The sequence below is a fragment of the Lepisosteus platostomus genome, chromosome 4 (genome assembly GCF_059453375.1).
Source record: "Lepisosteus platostomus isolate fLepPlt1 chromosome 4, fLepPlt1.hap1, whole genome shotgun sequence".
Classification (NCBI taxonomy): domain Eukaryota; kingdom Metazoa; phylum Chordata; class Actinopteri; order Semionotiformes; family Lepisosteidae; genus Lepisosteus; species Lepisosteus platostomus.
The window spans coordinates 9161614-9189017 of NC_142614.1; the positions used below are offsets into that span (position 1 = coordinate 9161614).

Sequence of the window (27404 nt, forward strand, 5' to 3'; positions counted from 1 at the left end):
GTAACTCGGTCATGTGAACTCTCTCACATCCTATAACGTGTGCTTTTGTGGGTTGGCTCTCTCACTGCTCGAGTCAGGGCTGCAGGGGGAGGGGGACCCATTTCAGTGTGGCGCAGGTTCACACCTCCTCCATCTGCCCTGAAGTGCCCCCTCCCCCCGCCCCCCAGGTGAGCAGTTAGGTGTTGGGTACCGCTGGCCAGCTCATCCCTCTTAGCCAAGACAATTGAATTAAGCGCCTGACCGCAACAGCGAACTGATTGCAAAAAGAACTCGCTGTGCGGCGGCGTTTCACCCCAACGAAGGCTGACAACTCAGGTGTGAATTTCACAGAACAGCAGCAGTGCGCCCAGTGTCGTTTACAGGTGCGTACAGAAATGACGCGATTTCGGAGCCATCACTTTTTCAGCGCATCTAGTCTATAATACCCACACGGCCTCATCTGGCAAAGCAGTACCAACAACGAGGAGAAGCTGGGTGCAGGCCCTCCAAAGATCTGCTTTGGGCACAGCGAGAGGAATCGCTTCAACAAAGTGGAGAACTGACTTTTCTGGGGCGGGGGGGGCCTGGTGTCCTTTATAGGTGTTTGTGATGTTGGCTGCGCACTCAGCGGACTTCAGCAGTGACAGTCACGCTAATTCCTCACACTTCATCCCATAAGATGCTTCCTGGAGGCACCGCGGCTCCACCGCACAGCCCATCCCGATAGAGGCGAGAGAAACTGCTGCTGCTCCGCTTCAGTCAAGAGGGACCTTAAACGGCCTGGACTGTTCAAGTCCCGAGTGGGGCGGGGGGTCAGCCAGGACACTGCAGTTAACACCCTTGCTGTTGCTAGCAGCGTCACGGGAACTGGAAGGACCAGGCAGTCAGGACCTCGGCTCGGCGTCTCGCCCGAAAGGCAGCGCTGCGTCACCAGACTGGGGCACTGGAGGGGAAACGCTGGCGACGCTGTTAAAAATATCGCGTTTGAAGATAATCGGGCAAAGTCACGGCGTCGCTCAATTGCGCGCCGACTGGCCCGGCGCTGTAACGCTTCCTCCGTCTGGTTTGACCTCATCTTACCTGGTGTGGGCAAGTACCAGTCCGCACGGCGCAGTGCGGAGCAGCTGAGCCCACGATGCGCACGACGCGATCGTTTCCTGCTCTATCGGGCAGCTGAGACGCCTCTACTTTTTGGTGTTTCAAACTTTTTAAAACCTCTGCTGTTTTCGCCCGCGGTCTCGGCAGGCCAGGTACCCTGATCTTGTCCAGTACCGCGTCTCCTGACCTCGAACTCATAACCTACTACCCAGCATCGAGCTTAGCCCCTTTTAAACCGCAGCGTTAAAACAGCAATTAACAAACTTGGATGTTCGGAAATTGGTTTTTTGTTTCTTCCGCTGTTCTTACCTGAAGCGTGGCGAATCTTTTAAGCATTCTTCAAAATCCAGTTTCACCGTCATGCTTAGTGGCCGGTTTCTTTCCAAAACTTTGATTGCAGCGAAGAAGGAGAAAAAAACCAACACTAAGATTTAAAAGAAGAAGAGAGAGATTCCGCGCGTGGACTGCTGTTCCGGTGAGGAGACGGGTAGTTTTCCACTCGATTATTCGTCCCCTCTGCGACTCCGTCGGAAAATAAATCGGTTATCGCATTTGCGTTTCAGTACAGATTGCAGAGTAATGCAGCGTAATCGCAGAGCAACACGAGTACCCTGCCGGGCAAGGTTTTAAACGTACTGCACACGGAGAAATATTTATATTCCAAACTTCGCGGGAGGATTTGATTCCGAAACCAACTGAGAGCAAGGCGAATTAAATAAAAGAATAAATTCGGACGTGTTCGTTCATGTCCACGGGGGTTGGCTCTCCCGGGGTCCTGTCCTGCGGCTGTCTCTCGTGTCGCTGTCACGGCTCCCCACTCGCAACACGGCTGAAGAAGCCCGCGTCCCCGCAGCAGGGGATAAGGAGGGCGTGCTTTCCTCAAAACACGGATGTACGGAGATGTGAAGTTCAGGATACGAGGCGGTTATAATGCTGTTTGTGTACAGGAGCAGAGAAAGCCTTGGCGAAGCAGGGCTGTCAAAAAAAAAAGAAAAGAAATGAACTGCCGTTCCTTCCTCTCCTCTCGTCCGGCGCCCCGCTCTCCTCTCAAACTGGCAGCCGGTTTCCGGGTGTGTGCGTCTGTTGTGATGTTGCTGGGTGTGCGGTGAAGTGACGGGTTTCGCAGTTGCAAATTAAAAAAAAAAGAGAGAGAAGGCAGACAGACAGAAGAAAGAGAGAGGCGGGTGACGGATTGGGAGAGGTGGCATCTCTCTTCGCTCAGGCGAGCTGCCTTTTTTTTTTAAAAAAAAAAGAGAAAAACTCCGCCCCGGAATTTTGATTGCAAGAGCCCGGGCGACCGCAGGGCGAGTTGCACAGCGCGCGGTTGCCTGAAAGCACTAATAACATTTTATCCTATAATGACGACGAGGAGGCGTCCGGCCGAGGGCAGAGACCAGCCACTCGAGTTTAGCGTGTGCGGGCAGTTTTGTCCCTCCAGGCCGCGTGAATGGCTTTACTCGCGTGAGCCCACGCACAGGTTCGTGAACGTGGAAAAGACACTTTTCACATGCCCAGTGAGGGGTGCCGCAGTCTTTCTACTGTTTGTGATGTTACGTATTCCCTCTGGCGTTGCCATGGTTTGAAAGGAAATGACAAGCGGTTTTGGCGGCGCAGGGGCCCTGGGTTCAATCCCTCGGGTGCTGTCTGTGTGGAGTTTGTCTGTCCGTCTCCCTCTGTTCGTGTGGGTTTTCCTCCCACAGTCCAGAGACCTACCAGCATGGTAGGTGAACTGGCTTCTGGGAAAACTGGCACTGGTGTGAGTGTGTGTCCCTGTGTGCGTCCTGTGACGGACTGGCGTCCCATCCAGGGTGTACCCTGCCTTGTGCCCGTTGCTTGCTGGGATAGACCCAGGCACCACCGTGACCCTGAACTGGACGGAGTGGTTAGAAAATGGGTGGATGAAAAAGTCGTACAAGGGGTGTGTAGCGCACGCACAGACCACAGAGCTGCAGCAGGCAGTGCGATCTCTGGCCACTGACCTCCGTGTGAACGGATGCTTTGTGCTTCACCCCTACACAAGATGTGACGCTTAAGGTGAAAACTAAGAGATGCTTTAACTCAAAGTGATTGGATATGCACAAGCGTCGGCTATCCAGGAAACACAGGTCAAACCAGAGATGAGCCTGGCGCTTCTAGGCTTGACGTCTCCCATCTCGATGGCCGTCGTGATGGAAGACGTACAGGCCCGTCCACTCCTTGAGTGATGTGGTTGTCCTGCTCTGCCTGGAACATCAGTCCCGGTCAATGTGACGACGAGAGAATCGGCCTAGAGGGAGACCTCTTGTCGGGAACGTGCAGAATCGACCCAGGGGACAGCTCTCTGGGCCCCCTCTGTCAGGGATCCTGCAGGTGGTTTTCCCGGGGATCCTGTGCGAAGCCGTGAATTTTGCGGGACGCAGAGGCAAACAGTACAAAATCGGAATCCAGAAGCAAGGTGGGAGATGGGAGAAGCTGGAGATCAGTTAACCGGAAAGAGCGGAGACAATCAGAGAAGACGAACCGAAAGGCGAAATCCAGGAGACGAGATCGAAAGGGAAAAGTTGTGTCCGAAAACCGGGAAATCCAACAAGACAAAAAACGTGCACTAGAAAACTCTGAAGGAGGCTTTTCAATAGTGAGCAAGGTTTGGTGCGTGAGGGAACTTTAAATAGTGAAGGGAGAGGGACGTGGTTGGAGAATTGGTCCAGGAGTGAGAGTCTGTGGAATCTGGTGCCTGTGAGAATGTGCTGGGTTCAGTTAGGAATGAGATTGTGAAACAGTTGCGTTTGGGAATGTAATAGCGTTAGCGAGGGCGAGAGCAGGGCGTGACACCCTCCCGCCCAGCTGCAGCTGATCAAGAGCTCCGGGCTCCTCCAGGACCCGTTTGACCCCTGGCATGCTGGGAGCTGTCGGAAAGCATGCGGACCAAAGGGCTCACCCAGCACCGGGGCTGTGCTGTGCCAGGAAAGAACATGAACACAGCCGCGATGATGAAGGTGGTGACCATGACACACACCTGAGGTGCACCTCCATTCTGTGTGTGGAACTCCCAATAACGGCCGGCCAACATCTCAAAAGTGAAGTGAAAACTCCGACGAATTGTGCCTGACGGTATTTGCAGACTGCACTCTTATTTGTTTCCTTCCCCAGATTAAACATCTTTTCCAAAAATTCCCACGTTCGGGAAAGGAGAGGTCAGCGGTTTCGCGTGTACGTCTTGCGTGGCAGCGCGGCGATAAATTAGGCGTGGTGACGTCACGGATGAACCGCTCGACGTCAGCGGGGGTGTTGCGCAATCCCAGACGGCGAGGTTCGCCGCGTGCGCCGAGCATCTGGATTGTAGAAGTGCGAACCCGCGCGGGCCGCACTATAGTACATCAATTCCAAAACGCCCCGGGCTCCCCCTAGGGGTTTCACAGCGTCACGGCTGGGTGCCTCGCTGGAGACGCAACTGCTCTCACCCAGCCGTGGGTCTGAGGCTCACGGAGCCTGTGGCTGGAATCCCCCGCGGGCGGCCGGCAGCGGGAGTCGGAGCGGTTTCTCAGATGGGCGGGCAGGGGTCGGCTGGGGATTTCTGGAGCTGGGAGTTCTCCGTGTGGCGTCGCGGGGATTTTCAGCTGCGGAGAGAGCGAAGGTCCGGCTGGAGTCGTCAACAAGAAATCACCTGGAAAAGTTTTTGTTGCTGTTGTTGTTGTTGTTCTATGAAGTGGGGTCAGGTTTCGAAGCCTCCCCCTCGGTTTCTGAGGAATGGTGTAAGGGACTTTTTTCGGGAGTCCCGATGGAAAGACCCCTGTGAAATAAAGTAATAAGAAACAAGAGACGACTTTTGAAAGTCATACCAACAGAAGCGGGCTGGGGGCCACAGGGGGGCATTCGGACCGTCTGGCCCCTTAGTTAGTAATTCATGAATCGGAGGATTTCATCCCCGTCCTTTCTTCAAGGAAGCCGGTGTGGTTTGTTCCACACTCCCCCCACTTTTGGTGTAAAGAAGCGCCTCCTGCAGCCCTAAATCCACGTTAGTTTCTGAAGTTCTGTGAACCAGACGCAATGCCATGCAGGATTTGAAAAAATAATAATGATATTAATATGTGATATACGACGTAGCCCCTCAGGGTCATATATATATATAAAGAATTTCTAGAGTGATTTTCAAGTTGGATGGCATTCAGATTTCTCCGTGAGGGAACTACAGGACTGTGTGAAAAGCGACTTTAACGGAGTGTTCCTGTGTGAAATCTTCGCCTACCGTCTGTTCTCGCGTCTTTGAAATCAGAGCGAAGCTGAATTCTTCTCCGTGGACGTAATTCCCGTGAGACGGGTTACACTGAGCTCGTGGGGGAACGAACAGCAATAATGAGCCCATATCGCCTTAATGAAATAACTAATCGTCGTTAAACAGAACACGGAATGAGGCAAACGGAAAGGATTTTTTTTTTAGGTTTCTGCTTTTGTCATTCCCGTGATCTTTTCCAGTTGCGACGGCACATCGTTTTAATCGCTTCTTCCTGAAACGCAGCGCGACGGATCCCACGGGGGCAGCCTCGGCGAGCCGAGGAAAAGGAGAGGGGCGAAAATAAAAACCGAAACAACGCGAAAAACAAACAGGACGAGAAGGCGTATGAGTGTGTGTGTGTGTGCGAGTGAGTGAGCGACGGGGAGAGAGAGAGAGAGGGAGGGGGGAGAGAGAGATTGATGTCTGGCTGCTGCTCGGACGCGAGTGCCGAGCTTCAGATAGAGGAGGAAATTCAAGACGGATCCACCGCCGTCTTGAGCCCGCAGGTTCAAAGCCAGACGCCCCGACAGGTTTAAGACACCGCGTCTCCACGCCGCCCCCTCCTCCTGCTCCCTCCGCCGCTGCTGCGCTCGGCTGTTGATCCCCGGACACGGGCGAGCTGGTCGCGGCTGCGGGGCTCCGACCTCTGCGCGGCCACACGGCAGGGCAAGACGGCGGCCGGCGGCGGCGCGGGAAGCCTCTGGACCATGGCCGGCAGGAAGCACCGGGACCAGCAGGAGATCTGCTCGGGGCGGGTGAGGGAGCTGGCCCGGTCCAGGGGGAACAAGCAGTGCTTCGAGTGCGACCAGCCCGGAGTCACCTACGTCGACATCACCGTGGGCAGCTTTGTGTGCACGTCGTGCTCCGGAATGCTGTGAGTAGACCAGGGGAGGAAGGATGCAGAGCTGCTGTTGCCGCTGGTCTTATTTTTTTTTTTATTACAGTTACCATGGCTGTTTTTACAGTCTGCGTGCTGTCAGCACGCGTTTACAGCTGACAGAGGGCTGCACATAACTGCGTATGCGAGGCTGTGGTGTCGACGCGGCTCCTCCGTCGCCAGCTCGGAGCGCCTCACAGCCGCTGTCACAGGGAGCCGGAGGCGAGATGAATCATCTGCCCGGCTGTACCTCTGGCGGTGGCTTGACGAGCCTCACGACAGATAGGAGCCCCGGCAGGGCCGTGTAGCGCAGGGGGAGAGTTCACGCCGCGCGTTTTTCCCACTGGAGTTTCGTGTGTGGAACTCTTATCCACTCCAGACCCCGCCGCTTCCCAAATATTCATTAAAAAATATCGATAGACCCCCCCCCCACACCCCTTACAAAATTAGGACATCCTCCCAACAGGTCGCCGTGAGGGGACCGCTCGCTCTAACGAACTGTTGTGGTACTGGGCGATTTTTTTTAAACAATTTTCTAAATCTTTTTTTTTCTCTCGTTGACGTACTTCCTTTATTATTGGGGTACTGTAACTAATTGCCATGACCGCCCCCGCCGTCTATGGTTTATCCGAGGGGACGGGGGTCCTGTGACCCCCAGACACGTCTTCATCAGTTAGTTTCCGAGTGGAGCGGGGTTCTGATCTCTTGGGACCTCCGCTGACACCTCCGGTTACCCCGAAGCCGTATTACAGCAGGCCTGACCGTCGCCCCCGCCGCAACCTTACTAAAGGCGCCGGAAGGGACCACATTTCCCCGGACTCCTTTTCCCAAACTTCGGGGGCACCTGTGGCCCAGCGGCAGCCGCAGCGTTTGCAACGCGGGGCAGAAACAGGAGGACGGCGAGGCCGGGAACTTTTTAAAAGCCATTTGGCCCCAGGTCAGCTCGCCGCAGGCCGTGCTTTCAGCTGTCGTCGCGTTTCCCTGTTGCGACGGCGGGTGGAATTTGTCCCGAGAGGCCCGCCAGAGAGCCTCGGGCGTGTGTTTTAACCGTGTAATCTGGCGGTTTATGTAACGATCTGGCAACGCAGTCGGAACGTCTTGGCTGTGTCCGCGCAAGAGCAGATGACGCTGCAGCGTGTGTTGGTTTGTTTGTTTTCTTGTTTTGTGTGTGTGTGTGTTTGGCAGCGCTGTTCAGCCCTAATCGGTTCATGTGTTTCTCATTCTAAACCCGCTCTGGCCCAGACCTGTTACTCCGTCTCTTATCTTAAAGTGGCACCAAACATGACCTCCGCTTGGTGCCTCTTTGCAAACGAGCCCCTGTCGACTCGACAGCTCATGCGTGGGCTCTCCATCGTTTCGGACACTTCTCTCTTGGGACAGTTCTTTCCTGCTTAATGAATCTTCGACCCCCCCCACCTCTTCCCTTCTCTGGTTACTTTAAACTCCTTAACCCTCAGAGACACATCCAGCAATTTCCCGAAGAACCTCAGCGAATCTGCTCAAGACTAGAGCTGGGCAGCCCTTTGCAGACCACCAACACGTGCAAGACAGTGAGCCCTTTTCCAGATCTGAACACTCCACCTGCCTAATGCAGGGCCGCGGGGGAACGGGAGCCTGTCCCGGCAGGCAATGGGCACAAGGCAGGGCACACCCTGGGCGGGACGCCAGTCCATCACAGGGCAGACACACACGCCGGCACAAACACACCCTCACACCAGGGCCGCTATTCCCAGGAGCCAGTTAACCTCCCGGCATGTCTTTGGACATGAGGTGGGAGGAAACCCATGTGAACACGGGGAGAACATGCAAACTCCACACAGACAGGACCCCAGGACCCCAGGCCTGCAAGGCAGCAAAGCTCGCCACTGTGCCTCCCGGCCACCCCCTAATTAATCCCAGTTTCATGACTGAGATCGGAGCTCCTGTTGGAAAACCCGAATCAAATCCCCACGGAAGCTATTCCAGACTATAAAGGTTCGGGTATTTTAACCCATCTTATCTTTTGGGGTTTTTTTCTACCAGGAGGGGGCTGAACCCCCCCCACCGGGTGAAGTCCATCTCCATGACGACCTTCTCTCAACAGGAGGTGGAATTCCTACAGTGCCATGGAAACGAAGTGAGTGAGGATGTCTGATTGGTTGGTGACTGAGGGATGGGATGAAGGGGGTTGGGTTAATAATAATGATGATGATAATAATAATAAAAATTCCTGACACTTATATAGCGTTTTCCTGGACACTCAACTCAAAGTGCTTTACAATTAATGGGGATCCCCTTCACCACCACCAGTGTGCAGCCCCACCTGGATGATGTGCCAGTACTCTCCCCACACACCAGCTCTCAGTGGGGAGGAGAACAGAGTGATGAAGCCAGTTCAGAGAGGGGGGTTATTAGGAGGCCATGATTGGTAAAGACCAGGGGGAAGTTTGCCCAGGACACCAGGGTTACACCCCTACTCTTTTCAAGAAACACCCTGGGATTTGTAATGACCACAGAGAAATACTGTAGGACCTCGGTTTTACGTCTCATCCGAAGGACGGCACCTTTTTACAGTATAGTGTCCCCGTCACTATACTGGGGCATTAGGACCCACACAGACTGCAGGGTGAGCACCCCCTGCTGGCCCCACTAACACCAGTTAGTGTTAGCAGTAAAAGAAGATTCCAGGAGGTTTCCTATCCAGGTACTGACCAGGTTCACACCTGCTGAACTTCAGTGGACTACCAGGGTGATATGGCTGCTGTAGTTGTCTTTTCATACTAATTTGTAGTGTTCAGTTTAATATTTTTTCAATTGCGCTTGTGTCTTCAGTTTGCCTTGGTAAACGTCCCTGGTGGAGCCAGTGATGGCATCACAGTGGTTACTGTAAGATCACGGTTTTGATCTGGCAGCTGTTTGGATTATTGAACTACTGTAGGTCTGCTGAACAACGGAGAGACAGACTGAGGAAGTAACTAAGATTCCAAATCATCCCCTTCGCTGTGAAGCAACACGAGTGTTAGACTACAGTTAGGTAACTGCGAGGCCTGGTCAAGAGGCTCCTGGGTGGCCTGGTGCTGTAGAGGGCAGTGCTCACAGGGCAGATTGACCCTCTAGCCCCGCAGACCGGGGTCCAGCGTTGGCCAAGTACGAGTATGAGTTTGAGGTTTGGGGGGGGGTTTATGGAGTGAGGGCCTCACAATTGGGGTGGCCATATTTCCCCGAGATGAAAGCAGGGCGTGTGTCTGTGTGTGTGTGCCCTGTGAGGGACTGGCATACAGGGTGCGTCCCTCCTTTACTCCCGTTGCTTGCTGGGATAGGCTCCGGCTCTCCCACGGCCCTGAATCGGAAGCAGTGGTTAGAAAATGGATGGATGGATGGATGGAAGACAGGACGCCTGGGTTTGCTGCTTTTTCTGCGAGAGGGAAATCACCTCATAGGCGTCAGACCAGAGAGGCACATGTGACTATTACCGTGTCCAGAATACTGGCATTCCAGGACTTGGATCTCACCGGCGCGTCGACTAATGCATTGACCCTTAGTTGTTAAAATTGCTCATGAGCTCTCCAAAAAGTGAGGATTCGTTTAAAAAAAAAAAGATTTAGAAAGCAATCGAATGCAGCTCTCTCATGCCGGTCTGCATTTAGCAGGGTTGAGCCACATTACTTCATGCTGGGGAATCCCTTTTGGCAGAGACAGAATCTGCATTATCGACAGCCGGTGACAGATAGCAGACAGCGACACACGCTGAACTCCCACCCCAGGCAAAATTGTTGTCTGCCGCAAAGTCAGTTTTTCCATGCAACAGGGAGTAAAAATGCTATTTTATTATAGTTTTGCTAAAACCTGCCATTTTGCAGCAAGACTTTTACTGCCTCCCCCATCAGGACAGAACAGTTGTACTATCCTGTTGCCGTAGCCCAGTTCTGTACTAGGACTGTTCTGTTGTGCTTTTACAATTGGAACCTAGTTGTAACAGAACAAGAAAGAGGTTTATTCCATGCTGAAAAGGGAAGAAAGAAAACACAACGTTTCGGCCGTGGAGCCTTCTTCTGGTGTGAGAGAGCCAGGGAAGTCAGCAGAGATTATACGGCGTAGGAGAAAACGGTTGTAACAGTTGTAACAGGACTATCCTAATATATTGTTATAGAAGCTTCATATGATAAAATTGATAGTTGTTCTGCTTTTTTACTATGGATTTCCATTGTGGCGCAACATCTTTACAAGACCCCCTGAGGGAGCAGGGTTCAGAATAAAGCGCTGGGCGATGGGAGGGCTTGTGGGTCAGAGGTCAAGGGCTGGGTGAGGCCCTCCTGCCTCTCTCTCTCTCTCTCTCTCTCTCTCTCTCTCTGAGTCGCCGGGCACGACTGGGAGTCACCGGGGGGCGTGGTGTGGCGTGAGGCGGAACAGGGCTCGCCCGCATTCCTGCTGCAGGGGGTGGCGGTGCAACCAGTTGGGTGACCAGCCCCCACCCCCCGGGAGATCTGGTTGAACTGAAACGCGCCCCCCCCCATGCTGTTCCACCTGTCTCTGCCGGCTGGCCCCGTCTCCTCTCTTCACCTCCTTATCAGGGCTCGCCGTCGGAAACCGAGAGTTTTTGTTGGCGCGGGTGTTCAGTCAGGATCCTTGCGAAACCAGAAACTCCAGGTTTTTGCTCCTCCTGAGCCCTGACTGACTTTACCACACCCTGAGCCGAGCCCAGATCACCCAGCTCGCTGATCGCAGGCTTTTAGTCTCTTAGAAAGCTCTTGGGGTCTTCAGCGGATTGGGGTTCCCTTGGGGTGTGTACAAGCGCAGTATTAGGGGTCGTGCTTGGGGGGGATGGCCCACACATGCAGGAGAAGTCGATAGGTTTGGTCTCAGAAAGGGCACAGAGATTTTTCCCTAGATCTAACCTTGACCCTCAAATTTATAACGGCTTCCCCTCTTCTTGGAGATCAGTATTGTACTGAATCTCTTTGACCCCTCCCAACCCCCAATACGAAAACTAGCCCACACCTTGGTGGTGTGAGTCAGGGGTTCCCTATCTAGCTCTTGGGAAACCCCCCACACCTGGGTGCGAACCCAGCTCGGCAAGATCTTGTTCTGCACAAAGGCTGTAGAGACTGTAAATTACTCAAACGTTAAAAGCAGCCCTTCTGCATGTTAAGCAAATAGAACCATGCAAGGAGTTCACATGCAACTTATTCTAAGTCCTATTAATGGATTGATTGCTCGTCTGGAACAAACAACAGCAAGTGTGGGGGTCCTCTGTAAGTCCAGGCACACCCTCACAGTTTTAAAGATAAAAAGTATCCAAATTGTCCGGATTGAGATTTTCATCAAGCACAGTGACTGTAGAGAGCTCTCTCTAAAGGTACTGGATACTTCAAGACTGCCATCTTTTACATCTGTTTTAAACACTGGCTTCTTTTCAATGCTTAAACTGCCTGTGTTTCTATTGACTGATAAGTTGTACTGTGCTTCAGGGTAGAAGAGTATAAACAGTTTTACTATAATTATTATCTTCAGTAATATGATCCCCCAAATCCTTGATATTGATGATATCCAAGCGCTTTGAGAAGCCATCTTTAAAGGTGCTATATAAAATAAAGTTTTATTATTATTATTATTATTATTATTATTATTATCATCCATCCATTATGACAAAGCTGCTTATGGTGAGGGTCTGCACCAAGGTGGGAGTATCAGTCTAACACACACAGGTTACACACACACAGTTTAGAGACACCAGTTAACCTAGGCAGCGTACCAGAGCACACAGAAAGCCACAAGAACATGCAAACTCCACACAAACTGATGCCCTGGTCTAGAATCAAGTACAAGACTCAAGAAGCAGCAGCACCGGCTCTCAATCCACCATGCTACCAGATTCAAAAGGTCACTTCCACTCACGCTTCTTCCTGTGTTTCCAGGTGTGCAAGACAGTGTGGCTTGCCATCTATGAGCCCAGGCTGGAGGGGGTTTTCGACCCCAGAGACACCCAGAAGCTGAAGGAGTTTCTGCAGGACAAGTACGAAAAGAAGAAATGGTAAGAACAAACCTTGGCACGATAGCACCACAGCAACAAAAAAACGGTCTTTGGGCTCCACAGAGGAAAGATTAAGCTCAGATGTCAGGAGATCCCTGGTTCCATCCTGGACTCTGTCATTAACTGGCTGTGACTGGTCACCAAGAGCCTGGTCATCTGTGATCTCTCAGCTGTCAGTGAGAGCTGCGTCTCTCCTCCAGTAGAGCTCACTCTGTTGTGATCTCTCAGTGCTGTCAGTGAGAGCTGTGTCTCCTCCAGTCAGTGCTCACTCTGCTGTGATCTCTCAGTGCTGTCAGTGAGAGCTGCGTCTCTCCTCCAGTCAGTGCTCACTCTGCTGTGATCTCTCACTGCTGTCAGTGAGAGCTGTGTCTCCTCCAGTCAGTGCTCACTCTGCTGTGATCTCTCAGTGCTGTCAGTGAGAGCTGTGTCTCCTCCAGTCAGTGCTCACTCTGTTGTGATCTCTCAGTGCTGTCAGTGAGAGCTGTGTCTCTCCTCCAGTCAGTGCTCACTCTGCTGTGATCTCTCAGCTGTCAGTGAGAGCTGCGTCTCTCCTCCAGTAGAGCTCACTCTGTTGTGATCTCTCAGTGCTGTCAGTGAGAGCTGTGTCTCCTCCAGTCAGTGCTCACTCTGCTGTGATCTCTCAGTGCTGTCAGTGAGAGCTGTGTCTCCTCCAGTCAGTGCTCACTCTGTTGTGATCTCTCAGTGCTGTCAGTGAGAGCTGTGTCTCCTCCAGTCAGTGCTCACTCTGCTGTGATCTCTCAGTCCTGTCAGTGAGAGCTGTGTCTCTCCTCCAGTCAGTGCTCACTCTGCTGTGATCTCTCAGCTGTCAGTGAGAGCTGCGTCTCTCCTCCAGTAGAGCTCACTCTGTTGTGATCTCTCAGTGCTGTCAGTGAGAGCTGTGTCTCCTCCAGTCAGTGCTCACTCTGCTGTGATCTCTCAGCTGTCAGTGAGAGCTGCGTCTCTCCTCCAGTAGAGCTCACTCTGCTGTGATCTCTCAGTGCTGTCAGTGAGAGCTGTGTCTCTCCTCCAGTCTGTGCTCACTCTGCTGTGATCTCTCAGTGCTGTCAGTGAGAGCACCTCTCTCCTCCAGTCAGTGCTCACTCTGCTGTGATCTCTCAGTGCTGTCAGTGAGAGCTGTGTCTCCTCCAGTCAGTGCTCACTCTGCTGTGATCTCTCAGTGCTGTCAGTGAGAGCTGTGTCTCCTCCAGTCAGTGCTCACTCTGCTGTGATCTCTCAGTGCTGTCAGTAAGAGCTGCGTCTCTCCTCCAGTCAGTGCTCACTCTGCTGTGATCTCTCAGTGCTGTCAGTGAGAGCTGTGTCTCCTCCAGTCAGTGCTCACTCTGCTGTGATCTCTGTGCTGTCAGTGAGAGCTGCGTCTCTGTCTTTGTTGCAGGCACATCTCGAAGAGCAAGAGGACATCTGTCGACGGGCCTTGGAGCCCCGCAGTCCCGCCCCTCACCTCCCCCCAGCAGAGCAGCTCGGCACCCCCAGTGCCCAACACCCGTCCCACCAGGACGCAGGTGAGACATTTGTACCGTAAGGCTGGGCAGCTCTGGTCTCTGAGGGCTTCAGGGTCTTCTGACATTCGTTCCGCCTTCAGCCTTAATTATTTCATTGAAATAGTTAAATATGGATAAGAAGCTGAATCATTCTGAATCGCTGTGAAACCTGCAGGAACTGGATCTTCCCATTCCTGTTTCATAGCCTTAGGCCTCCAGTGAACATTAGGTGCAGCCATTATTTTCACCCAGTGGGTAAGACCTCCTGTAAGTGGGTTGGGTGTGGGGGCAAAGGTCATGTCAATCTGTTACTGAGGGCTCACGCCACAGCGTTTTCAAGGATTCAAAACTCACAGGAGGTACAGACTCAACCTAGGGATTACCTCAGGCTCAGCAGTGATATTAGACTGTCTCTTGGGATATCTCTGGCACCCTTTGGGAAGCTGCCAGACAAGATTCTCAATCCTAAAAGACTAAAAGTGCAAGGCAAGCCTAAAATAGGCTATGAGGTTTCATTGGCTGAGGAAGTTCAAGTGGGTAGCTGCGACAGCCTGTTCAGGGTGCAAAGGAACAGGTAAAGGTTTATTCCCTGCTAACAGGAAAAGGGAAGAGGCGCAACATTTCCACTGTAGAGCCTCCTGCAGACACAGTTTCGGCTGTAGAGTCTTCTACACACCTGAAGTTAACTTGATGCAAATCCCAGTGTGCCCCAGCGTGTCCTTATATGTCCTAGTGTGTCCCAGTGTATCCTAGTATTTCCTAGTGTGTCCCAGTGTGTACTGGTGTGTCCCAGTGTATCCTAGTATGCCCTAGTGTGTCCAGGTGTTTCCTGAATGAAGCCAGCAGTGTTGTACCATCCTCTTCTTTGTCCTTGCAGTCGCAAACACAGCCACCTTCCTGGGAGAGAGGGCCCCCTGTGTCCCCCACCGGCCTGCGCACTGAGGCCTACACTACTCTCCCAAGCCGCTCCCAGAGTTTTCGGGAGTCACCCAAAGGTGAGCCAGGAGCCCCAGAATGCCCTTCTTGTTCTTGTCCTGCACTCAGTCACAAAAAAAGCTTTAAGGTAAGGTTCCCTTTACCCTGACATCTGAGTTTAAAGTTGTTGCACAAAGCAGCTTGTAGGGCAGTGAACATCTCACATTTTATACTTCAGGTTTTTAGTACTTAAAGTCTTATTTACCTGCATGGCTTCTGAATAACATAACCTCAAGCGCCAGAAACAATTGCTTAGAAACCCTGTGGAGTCCAGTACACTGACACAGCCCAATCACAGGGCTCTAGACTCTTACAGTCCCTGTGGAGTCCAGTACACAGACACAGCCCAGTCACAGGGCTCTAGACTCTTACAGTCACTCTGGAGCTGATTGATAAGGTCCAAAGTAGTTTTGTTGTTCGGTATACATTTTGTCATGTTAATGGTTTTGTATACGACAGGGTGAGATCAAGTGTCATCCAATTTCTGGAAGCAGAGAACACTTCGAATGAAGATTCAGTCAGTATACCTATATTTATATTCTAAGGAGAGCGTTGTAAAACCCAAGCTCTTCTCTTCTGCTTTCTTTGAAATAAAGGGTTTCTGTGGCGCTTATAGTAGTTGTGTTTTAGCCTGGTGGGAGTCATGTTTTCCATGAAAACAGCGATAGGAGCTGCCAACTCCTGTATGCAATCATGCTCTGCTGCAAGAGCCCTCTTGTGTCATCTCTACTGCCCTCTCGTGGTAGTAAGCCTTTACTACAGGCCTGTTGAACTTGAGAAGTGGACAAGCTGTTTTCAATACACAGCGCAGTGACAAACCAGCATGTAAAATGAGCTGATCTTCCTCACTATGTGGCAGTACTGCTGTACGTATTGCATTGCAAGACTGTGTTGTGTGCGCATACGTGTTAATTTAACAGGCATCTCTCACATTGTTCCCTGCCTTGACGTGCTTTCCTTCTCCTTCCCTGTGTCTCTGCCACATCACGGTAATTCCATCATGTACTATAGTGAGAACAAGGGACGTCACCCTAACGAGGTGGTACTGCAGTAACAGCATTATCACAGCTGTGCTGGAACCCCAGACAACCTACTGTGCAGAGCAATGGGACGGCACAGGAAGAGTTCAAACCCTTGCGAAGAAGGTTTGGGTTAAAAACTGTTATCTCTTTCCTCTCGCAGACTTGGGATTTCTGTTGTCCGGATCCGATAAGCTCCGTTCTGCACATGCATCCCCGGGAATGGGCCCCAAAAGCCAGGCTCCCGCCTTCCCTGCCCTCCCGCGCCCCTCAGGTAACGGCACCGTCCGAACCAGCTGAGCCTTCTCCTGCTTAGCCCACAGCCTTACCTGGGACACGAGCCGGGACCCCACCCTGACTCCCTCCTGCTCTCCTGGTCTTTGCTGGTAGCCCTCCGAATCACCTGGAGGACACATCTGAGTAAACTGCAGTTTTAGCAGACAGACCTAACAGTCTGCTGGGAGTTAGAGCAAATCTTTCGAACCTGGGACCCTGCCACACACAGAAGGCTGCCTTACCCTCCGTCAGCCCGAGTCCTGCCACAGTTACTGTGACTCACCCCTTACCCCAGAACACATAGACAGCCTTGTCCCTCAACCCCAGCCTCTCCTTCCTGCTAAATCTGTCCTTTCCAATTGATCCTAATCCTTTATCCCTAACCGCAAGACTGAGCCCAGCCTTACAGCCAGGCCACACAGGTGTGTACTCCTGTGTCTCCTTCACCAGCAGGGGTTCCAGCTAACAGCAGGTTCTGCAGGACGTGAGGCTGGGGCTTTGGGAGCGAAGCTGCAGAGAAGGAATGCAGTCGCACTCTGCCGTAAGAGTAGTGGAGGGTGTCTTCGCTTTGTACCCCACCCCCATCCCTTGAACGCCCCTCCTCTCACCCCCTCCAGCAGCACCTCGAAAAGCAGCCTCGCTCGGGGCCTGACCCACGCGTGGCTGTGGTGTCGGTGTGTACCCCCTGTGCCCGCGGGGGTGCCCTGTTTCTCACTGCCACGTCTGCGCCCACGCTCATGTGTCAGTGGACGCCGAGAGGCTGTCCGTCTGGGGTGAGACCGTGCACGTCTGCTGGATGCGTACAAGACCGGCGCTGACACTACTACTGTGGCGCTTTTCTGCACAGTACTTGCGGGGGTGTGAACCCCCAAAATCCCGGTATAAAGTCTGCCCTGCTTAACACATCCCCTGCCTTAAAATGAGTGACCTGGAGCTCCTGTGTAGCTCCTGGGTCCTGGGTGTGTCCAGTAATTGAGAAACAATGTTTTTTTTAAATCGATCGAAACGTTAACAACAGATAAAAACACGTGCAGGACATGGGAGCTCACTGATTGATCAAAAAGGGGTTAACTAAACAGGTTATTGAGATAAGAAACTGTCCGACCAGGCTGTTGAAGGTTTTGCACTAGCCATGTGTATCCAAGTAGTACCTTTTTTCCATAAGGACATCAGGACAGTGTCATGCCAAGGAATACACCTGAGAGTAATCTCAGGGGGCCCTCATCTCCGCCCTTCCTCGGAAAACCATATTCTTTATACAGCAGAAATGCCCCATCAGTGCCCCTGCCACAGCCAGCGCCAAAAAAGCTGGCAGCCCCAGTTCCCCAGTTTTGACTCGGCGAGACAAAAGCTCAGGCCTGAATCCGCCTCAGGCACGACAAACCATGTGCCTCGGCCGCACATCAGTCATGCTGTTTCCTCCAGATCTGTGGGTTTGCATTTAATGAAGAAGCTCAAAAGACTGGATGAAAGCTCTCACTGTGTCTTTATTTTCTAATTGACTTTCCAGTGCTCAGAGCAACATCTGGTCTTTTCATGGAGCAGGAGCTCAGCTTTCAGAGCATGTGCCTGACAGGCAGGATATCTTGGATTCTGGTGCCATTCCCATAAGCTGTCAATGACGTCAGGAAGTCTGGGCTCTTGTCTGTAGTCAACTGAATGCAGAGCATTAATAACACCGATCAGCTACTGCACACTCTACAGAACATCTCAGTTTAAGATGATGTCTCGCTTGCTTGTGGGTTCCTGGATTTGGGGGGGTAAAACGTGGTTCTGGAAAATGAGAGCTGCCCTCTTTCACCTCTGACCTTTGCGCTTCCTTCTGATTGGTCCAGGGCGAAGCGCTTCTTCCTCCTCCTCCTCCTCGACGGGCCCAGGGCCCTTCCGCGCCTTTCCCAGGTCCTCCAGTGTGGACTTCGGCGGACTGACCTCTCCCCAGCAGGCCGCCTCTGGCTCCGCGTTGCCCCCGCGGGACAAGTACGCCGCCCTGTCGCAGCTGGACGGCGTGTTCGCGGAGAATGTGCCAGGCGCAGGTAGGCGCAAGCGGGCAGCGGGGCAGACAGAAAACACCGGTCTCTCAGTCAGGTTGTCATTTTCCACAAGACGCTGGCTGGGTTTTCCAGAAACCTGGCTCTGGCGGGGTCATTACTCCTGATGTACAAAAATGATTCTGGATTTCTTAAGGTTTTTGAGTCAAATGAGAAGAGATTTCCCCTTACAGTGATGACCTGGAGATAACCAGCTCTCTGTAGCTGGATATTGTACTGAAACAAGTGAATTTCATTGCTCCAGGATATAACAACAGTGCCACATCCAGGAATTGTCACCTTCAGCTTTTGTATGTTTATGTCCAGACCCTGATCCACTACTTCCCACTGCTGAAACCAGCAATTATTTGATTCTGTGCCCATTGACAGCGCTAACAGAAACAACTGACCTCTGACTATGTGCTTTGCCTGTTTTTCTCTCACACTACAGCGCCCCCTAACAGTATGTCTCAGTACAGCAGCCTGTTTAGCAACAAGCTCTCCAGTAGCTCCACCCCAGGAAGGTGAGTATGTTCATCAGTCAGTCCATCTGCTCAGAAACCCACCAGGAATCTCTGTACAGAAACAGTGCACAAGCACAAAGTCCTTCCTGATCAGAACTGTGCTTACAGTCGCTTTCCTACCCACAGTCCTCTCTGTGTCCGTGTCTCTGGAAAAGGAGATCTCACTTTCACTGTATGTTCTTCTCTCCATCCATGTTGGTGCCCAGCTGTTTGGGGCCTTGCCAGTCCCCTTATGGACCCATCTGGTCACTGTAAAATAAACATTGTCTGCAGGGCCAGGCGTTATGGATCTAAACTATGGCGCCCCCTTGATGTAGATAGAAAACACCAATATAACTCACTGTGCAGCTCATCACCAGGGTGTTACAGCTCTTCTGTACTTGTGACGTTTATAATTAATTAACATCACTTTATTAACCCTGTACAATTTCTTGCATTAGGAATTATCTTTTCGCATACCCCAGCTTGCTCTCCATGAGACACACAGGCACACAGACAGGGAGAGAGCATGGGGTCAGAGCACAGGGTCAGCCATTGTACAACACCCCTGGAGCAGTTGCAGTTAAGGGCCTTGCTCAGGGTCCCACCGGAGTAGGATTCCTTTGCCGGCTGCAGGATTTGAACCGGCAACCTTCCAGCCCCAAGCACAGATCCTGAGCCACAGAGCCACCGCTCCGCCTGCAGAACAAGCTGCAGAACAGAATGTTTCTTTGATGATAGTGTCTGACAAAAAGAAAGTCGAATAGTTAGCATGTTGACTGAGTAGATAATATTTTTTTCTAGGCAAATACTCATTTTTGTAAGCAAGCTAAAAAAATCTCATTTTTCTAAGCAAGAGAGATCTGCCTCTTTATTTTCAAAGCCCAGCAGTCCCCATCTGTATAGGGGCCACTGTCTGTAAGGATTGCTTGGTCCCTCTGAAGGAGAAAGGCGAACCTCAGTTGAACGAAATCCGTGCTTTTCCCCAGCTGCATCTGACTTAAAGACGCATTTCATTAAACTATCATTTTTAAGAAGGGGTTTGAAAAGTTGGGCGTCACATTGTAACGGCGCCTCTCTCGTCTGCCTTGTTTGTCTTGCCTCTCCTGTCCTGCAGCTCTCCCGGTTTCCCGAAACCCGTCTCCAGCCCCCCCGTCCTCCCAGGTAAGGCAGAGAACACCGCAGGGGGGTGGGGGGGGAGGAATAAGCAGAGCTTGTTTGTCAGACTGCAGCACCAAAACAGCACTTCACAGTCACCTGGGAGGTAGATAAATCACCTTTGTAAGACTACTGAAAGTAAGAAGAGGTATGCTCTCTTCAGCCCACCTTCACCGAGCTTCTCTGCCAGTGAACAAGAGGGCACAAGTGGAAACAAGTGGGTTTAAAACTGGGAACTGGAGGTACCGCTTTACACTAAGGGTGGTAGGAGTATGGAACAAGCTGCTGTTGCTGTTAAAAAAACGGCAAGAAACAGCTGGATCAGATCCTCAGATCAATTCGCTACTAATTACCAGACAGGCCAGATGGGGCGAATGGCCTCCTCTCATTTATAAGTGGGTCACGGAATCCCATGATATAGCATGATAAATGTTTCTCAGGTACAGTTGCTGTTGGGAACCTTAGCATTCCCACTGAAGCACAGGGGAGGCAGTCTCAGAACTGGAGCTCCTCGCCCCAGCAGGATTCACAGGTCAGCTTTCAGCAGTCTGTCACTGGGACTAGGAGCTGCTGGCCACTGGGAGTTTTGTAATCTCTGGGAACAAAAAGCACATGTGTCCTGCAGCCTGCTGGAGCAAGACCTGCCTGCTCCTCACTCACACACACAATTCCACCGTTCAGTCATGCAAGAGCTTTAACTTCTTAAGTCTTTATGAACTGGGAATTCAAGGAGACCTACAATCCCTCCTGGACTGGGGTGCTCCAGGATCAGGCTTGGTCTGTGAGGACCGATGGGCAGAAACTAGGAGTATAAAACTGGTCAGGCCCTGCCAGCAGTGAGAGTGAAACTAGAAATTAGGGAGATCCATCAGAATTCTTTTTTAATACCTTCAGTTCCCCACATGGCTTTCTTCTCCACAGACTTTCCCAGTCCATTTAGCACAACCCCTGCTGCACAGCCTGCCTTCTCCGCCAGCAACCCCTTCAGCAGCAACAGTGCCCCTACAGGTAAGAACTGGGACAGACACCTGTATTCAGAGGACTGCTTTGGAGTTCTTGTCCTTTCACAGTAAGGGAGGTAATCTTTGAAACAATCTTTGAGTTACACCAGTGTGAGAGAAAGCATCGGAATTGGGCAAATTATAAAGAATGTCTTTAACTAGCTTTGTATTTAGACTGAAAAGAAAGAAGAGAAACAGCAGTACCTAACTTTGCTATTTAAAGGAAGAGCCAGTTTTGACCTGAAAAGGATAGATCTGTTCAAGCATGTGTGACATCAGTGTCTCCAGGCAGGCCTTCATCAAGGCTGTAAGGAGAAAGTGTGTTGCTACGGAGGCCATTTAGGAGTGTTAGTAGTTCATCATTGTTTTCAGCATCTTCTTGGTTTCTGATTTGTACATTGTTCTAACAGGGGATGATTCCAACCGTTTCAGTTCCTCCTCTTCCCAAGTCTTCCCCCATTCAGCGAGCTTCCCGCCTCCGAAACCCCAGAATGCTTTCCTCCAGCAGCCCGCAAGGAATCAGCACGCTAACGGTGAGGTTACTGGACCTCATGAGTGCAGACATGGGCCCATGCAAGGTGTAGACATGGGCTCATGCAAGGTGTAGAGATGAGCTCATGCACGGTTTAGACATGAGCTCATGCAAAGTGCAGACATGAGCTCATGCAAGGTTTAGACATGGGCTCATGCAAGGTTTAGACATGGGCTCATGCAAGGTGTAGAGATGAGCTCATGCAAGGTTTAGACATGGGCTCATGCAAGGTGTAGAGATGAGCTCATGCAAGGTTTAGACATGGGCTCATGCAAGGTGCAGACATGAGCTCATGCAAGGTGTAGAGATGAGCTCATGCAAGGTGGAGACATGGGCTCATGGAAGCTATACAGTAGGTATGAAAGTCATGGAAGGTGTCATGGTAGAGTCATGGAAGCTGTTGATAAAAGGGGTTGTGAAACATGTAGACATGGACTCATGGAAGGTGTAGATATGGGGTCACAGACCATTATGTACTGGGTCTATTTTTTAGAACTCCAGTCTATAACTCACTGGTTTTCCTGTTCTACTTTGTCTGTAGGTGAGCCATCTCTCCCAGGGCCAAAAACAGCCCCCAGACCCAATGTGTCCATCAACCCCTTCACAGTGAGTATGACTCCAGGTGACACATAGAGCCACATCACTAGTTCTAGAAAACCTTAGCTTTTAGAGAAAAAAATACAGCCCATTTCCCAGGTCCATTTCCCCTTTCCTGGAGCGCTGAGATTTTATACCTAACCACCAGGGGACAGCAGATGATACATTTTTCAGCTTCAAAGTACTATACCATCTTTTAACAGAGCTCCTGTTTTTCTGAGCTCTTTTTTTTTAATCGGTTTCTTTTAAAGATTTTGTATTGTTTAACAGGCACCTTAAATATCTGACTTTTGTCAGTGCTTTCGCTTTGAATGTTACCTGTCCTGAGTGTAGGTGAGAATAATGTATTTTTTGGTCTTTTCCTGGATCTGTGCGCTGTGCCTCGTATGAGTGAAAGAGAAGATTTATTCATAACCCAGATGAAGTGGGAACAAAAATGATCTTATAGCTGAATGAGTTATAAATGATCATTTTCTGAACGTGTGAGTCACAGTCAAAGTTCTACTGTATTCATAATAACATTGCACATAATCCAATTTGTCATAAATAATTAACTGAATTATGGATAAAATGCACGGGGAAAGGGGGTGAAGAGAGCTGAAGACGGATAACCCTTTCATACGAGATCGATAATCTCATTCGTGGTCCAGAGCCTGGGGCCTGGGTGCGTAACCAGGATGGATGATTCCCAGTGATCTGTAACATGGGGAGGGCTCATTGACCTCATTTTAATACAAAGCAGCTACATTACAGCCCACATGTAGAACAGTCTAGGAGGGAAAAGCCGGTGGCAATTCAGTGAATAATTCTTTAGCATCTAATTAGGGGAGGAGGCCAGGAGGCCATGTGGCTCTCGAACACAGGTCACGGAGGTCACTGGGCTAGTAATGTGTGGCTCTCAGCTTTGTAAGTCAGCAGGCTTTTGTTGGGCCTGTCCTGTCTGTGGTCGACTGCGGTATCCAGTGCCGTCCTGTATCTCTCTCTGTCCTTTCACAGGGAACCGTCTACCCTAAAGGAAGATCAACCCGAAACCCTTTCATCTGAGGCGAGACTGGTCCCTGTCCATCTTCTCTCCCTCCCTCCGCAGGGATTCGCAAGCTGGAACGGGATATTTTTGGGGAACCAAAAAGGGCGCGCTACCCCCCCCCCCACCAAATTCGTCTGAACTGCCTCAACCACGTCGGTGGGGGCACAGGTCAGGCAGCAGGTCATCTCACCACCTCATTTCCTGCACCTCTATGTCTTGGGGGGGGCATTGGAAGTAATTCATCAACCCCTGAACTGAGCTATTGATGAGCTGCACCTTCAACCCCAAAGGATCCCAGCGACTTTCACTTATGGGAGGGGGGGCGCACATTGGCCGACATCGAAGTGCAGCACCCACCAGGGAGATTTCCTTGGTCCTGCGTCCCCCCTGCACACACACCTGCTGTAAGACTCCCTGGAGACATGCTGATCACAAAAGGCATTTACACCGCACTGAGTTGCAATCTGCTTTCCCTATCGGTCTTATTAAGACAGGGCAGCAGGGGTCGACAGGCTTTGCCAGTAGTGACGGCCGACAGTAAGCGCTCACAAGCAGCTGGCCGCAGTTTCTCCCGTCCTCCTGTGGGGGGCGTTGTGCCGCCTGCTCTGCCAGCAGTTCCACTGACGCTTCAGGACAGAAGCTGCTGTGCTGCGGTTGTCGCCCCTCCCTGCCCCCCCCCCCCCCCCCACCCCCTGCGACTCGGGTTGAAAAGCAAGGGAGGAGGAACACAGCCAATCACGTGAAGTGACCAGTCTGTCCACCCCCGGGGCTGTTCTCTGAGGTTTATTTCCCCAGAACACAATTTTCCCCAAATCTGCTGAATTCGTTTTTTTGGCGAAAACAATTAAGAGGCCTCATTAGGTGAGGAAACAAAAATGTGATTTTACCATTTAATTTAATTTGCAAGTTTTTGCAGCGGAAGTGCTTCTTCAAGATGCAATACACCATTTGAACAGGTTGATGCTTATTGCTGACAATAATTGCAAACTTTAAGCCTAATCAATATCTGAAGCACTGCTATGGGCTTAAGCGTACGCTGTCTGCATGAAGCTTTGTCTTTGTACCAAGATCAGACCCTACGCTGGCTCTTGTGCCTAACAGTCTGTCTTTGGAAGTACCTTGAACAAACACTGGCTATATATGCAAGTGTGCAGCCCTCAGTCCTGCCATAAGGGATACTATGGGAGAGACACAACACCTGGCATGCAACAGAGGTGGCACAAACAAGTACTGCACCAGTACAAGAGCACGGAAGGAAAACTGGGCTGTCCTGCTTTGATAAGGGGAGACTTGTTCCGGAAACAGCAGGAGCGCTGTATCACTCTGTGCTCTGCTTTGCACTGCGGGGAGTTTCAACATGTGAATTCTTCTGTGGCAAAAACACAGAGCACTGCTCTAGTGCTACAGAGGGGTTCTCCTTAGCCCTGCTTCACAAGCTGGCAACAAATATCCCAAAATAAGTTTACCCCCACCCTCAGGCCCCTGAGACAGGACGATGTCTGGGAGATAGATTTCCATCGCCTCCCTGGCCAGCACTGTCTTTCAGCGTTCAATCAAGCAACCATCCGAACCCAACACACTGTTGCCCCTCACAACCCCCTCCGCAGGCCGTCCTGCCACAGGGATGGGATAGAGCTTTGGGGTATTTTGGAAGAACTGGGGTAGAGGTTTATGGTATTTTTTTAAGAACCGGGAATCAGAGAGACGATGCGACATTTCAGACATATGGTCACGTTATTTGTATTTCTGTTTAAACCTGGAAGACGACTCGTCCCTTGGATCGAGCCACGCCCATCGCTGGACACACCGGGTGAACCCATGTCTTCCCGCAGCTGGCTGCCATCACAGCCTGCCTTCTCCTGGCAGGGTGTTCGGTGGCCTGCTGTCTGAAGACCCCGCTGATCTCTGTACAGCTCCTGGCCAGTTAACGTCAGGCGCCTGTAGATGAAAGCCCATTGCAGTCAGACTAGGTACAGCAGGTGACTGACAAAGTCCACTCCAATCAGGCCTTCAAAACAAACCCCTATCTTTTACAAGAGCACCAACCTGGCTCTTAAAAGACCTAAAAAAAAAAAAACGCTTGACGCAGGACGCGGGGTCTCTGCACGCGCATGATGTTGGGACAACCACGGGGATGGAAAAAAAAAACCTGCCATTTTATTTTTACTCGTTTGGATTTTTTGGGATGTGTAACCCAGATCTCAGGATGCATGTGTCCAGAGGTTCTGTTGAATGTACAGCACTGTTGAATGTAACAGCGAGGCCAAAAACAAGGCCTTGCAGCTGTAAAAATTTAGCAAAACAGGTACAATGTCCTCCAAATGTTCCAGACCAAATGTCATATCCTGCTTTTCTGTATCGCAAAGCACAGCAGAGCCCTTGTGTTGTCCTGTTTTGTATTTTTGTTCTACAATAAGACTGCAACTACAGCATACATGTTTACATGCAATTTTATCTAAAGCTCTATTTGCTTTAAAAATATCCCTGGCAAATATAAAAAAACAGGGATATTTGCCAGGGATAGGGAGCAGAGAATTAGTGAAGACTGATGTATTTTTAGAAACTGGGGTATTATAGCATACATGGATTCTGCAGTCACTGACTGGAGTATTTGCCCCCTCAATTTGAAACAAGGTTTTTCACTAATTTATTGCGTGTAATAAATATTAATCGTTAAGGTGTCCCCATTTGCCAATTATGTCTCTCCTACAGTAAATCAGAAGAGCACACATCTTACAAACAAGGAACTCAATCAGGGTCCAAGTCGTTCAGTTGCTAATTGTGTTTGATACAAGGATCTCATCAGGCCTGCTCTTGGATCCCAAAGGTATGAACATAAACAAATAGGCTGTGTGGCTTGTTTTAGACACCCACCACCCTTTGTGTAAAGTCTCCCTTTCGCTTCATCTTTGGTTCCTCTTGCGTCCTCTGCTTCACGTTTCACGGTTGATCTTCTTTCTGAAGAAATGAAGCACGAACCAGTGGACAGCTCTGACTGAATGATCATTCATCTTGGCACGTCTCGGTCAATCCAGTGAATGAACTCATCCAAGACAGTAGTGTTGGCCCTCTGTGTCTTCAGTTAGTTACAGTTAGTTATAGCTGCTGGTTGGTATTAATGTACTTCGGCTAATAGTAATAATAATTGTACCAGCAGTTCTGTCACCCTGCAGCTCACCACTAGCAGTCCACTGAAGCTTAGCAGGTGTGAGCCTGGCCCGTACCTGGATGGGAGACCTCCTGGGAAAGCTAAGGCTGCTGCTGGAAGAGGTGTTAGTGGGACCAGTAGGGGGCGCTCACCTTGTAGTCGGTGTGGGTCCTAATGCCTCAGTATAGCAATTGGAACACTATACTGTAAAAAAGGTGCTGTTCTTTAAATGAGATGTAAAACTGAGGTCCTGACTCTTTGTGGTCATTAAAAATCCCAGGGTGTTTCTGGAAAAAAGTAGAGGTGTAACCCCGATGTCCTGGCCACATTTCCCCCTGGTCTTTACCAGTCATGGCCTCCTAATAATCCCCCTCTCTGAACTGGCTTCATCACTCTGCTCTCCTCCCCACTGAGAGCTGGTGTGTGAGGAGAGTACTGGTGCATCATCCAGGTGGGGCTGCACACTGGGCGGGGGGGGGATCCCCATTACCTGTAAAGCGCTCTGAGTGGAGTGTCCAGAAAAGTGCTATATAAGTGTAAGGAATTCCTAATAGTAATAAAACACTCCTATGAAAACGTGCTTTTTAAAGCAGAGGTCACTGCCAGAGCTCTGTCTTTCTCTACTTCAGTGCCTGCGACCCAGCAGCAGGAATGGCCAGCTCTGCTGACACTCTGGAAACTTCAGAGTTTCATTCTTTCATTGTGGTTTGAGCTCTTCCAACCATTATCCTGGTCAGACGTCCGGCCGGCCGGACAGACAGCGCATGAGGGAGGCCCGGCTGGGGGCTACGGAGGAAGGGTCCAGAGACACCAGCCCAGCCTGGCCAGCGGGTCTGTGGGAGCTGGCAGGAAAGAGGAGGCCGCAGGGAAAGACCAGGAGGGAACATGCAAACTCCACGCACATAGATACCTGAGGGTGGCACTGAAACATGGTGGAATCTGGAGCAGTAAGGCAGCAGCTGTAACCGGCCACGTCACTGAGTGAGAATGACCTGGTTGAGCAAGAAGACCTTAAGAGTTAAAAGCTCGTGTCTTATTGCCAGGAGGCTCCTGGTTCAAGATCCTGACCCCGATATATCTGTGTGCCCTCTCTGAGCCCTGTCCTTTGGCTGAGACTATTTTAGACCGAGAACAGACAGTGTTTGTTCACACTGGGGGGGAGTCAGGGACAAGCCTCCATCTGTTGTCAGTTGTTATTCAAGCTGGTAGCCCGGGGGCTCCTTCCAGAAATAGCTAGGGGTCGAATAGCATGAGCAGAAATAGCACGGGTCTCATCAGCCTGGAGAACCCTGATTTACCGGGGTCTTCACGGCAGGGGTGGTCACCCCCGCTTTATCTGAGGAAATTCAACTTGGCTTTCCTCGTCTCTGCGCCTTTGTAAACGGTCAGCAGTCGAGCCCCTCGCCCTCACAGAGAAGAATGGTCG

At 51.1% G+C, this 27404-nt stretch overlaps 2 protein-coding genes across 5 annotated transcripts in view; one reads left to right on the forward strand and one right to left on the reverse strand.

The window, feature by feature from the left end:
- Positions 1 to 2153, reverse strand: part of acap1 (ArfGAP with coiled-coil, ankyrin repeat and PH domains 1) — a 36975-nt gene extending 34822 nt beyond the window's left edge. Inside the window, exon 1 of one of the 2 annotated variants that reach the window (XM_088628212.1) lies at positions 1387 to 2153. In XM_088628212.1, coding sequence (XP_088484338.1) covers positions 1387 to 1439 — 53 coding nt within the window. In that variant the 5' untranslated portion in view covers positions 1440 to 2153. The remainder of the gene's footprint in view (positions 1 to 1386) is intronic. The other variant, XM_088628210.1, reaches the window with a different exon arrangement.
- Positions 2154 to 5457: 3304 nt separating this feature from the next.
- agfg2 (ArfGAP with FG repeats 2) lies at positions 5458 to 25507 on the forward strand. 3 transcript variants are annotated; one of them, XM_088628230.1, is made up of 13 exons: positions 5458 to 6203; positions 8229 to 8322; positions 12101 to 12216; positions 13610 to 13736; positions 14593 to 14710; positions 15873 to 15983; positions 17821 to 18018; positions 18464 to 18536; positions 19633 to 19679; positions 20595 to 20681; positions 21085 to 21207; positions 21748 to 21812; positions 22800 to 25507. In XM_088628230.1, the coding sequence occupies exons 1-13, from the start codon at positions 6037 to 6039 to the stop codon at positions 22845 to 22847; spliced, it is 1374 nt and encodes a 457-aa protein (XP_088484356.1). In that variant the 5' UTR covers positions 5458 to 6036; the 3' UTR covers positions 22848 to 25507. The 3 variants fall into 3 exon arrangements, with proteins under 3 accessions (XP_088484356.1, XP_088484359.1, XP_088484358.1); XM_088628233.1 differs by lacking the exon at positions 5458 to 6203 and adding an exon at positions 6390 to 7143; XM_088628232.1 differs by lacking the exon at positions 5458 to 6203 and adding an exon at positions 7174 to 7756.
- Positions 25508 to 27404: the final 1897 nt, after the last annotated feature.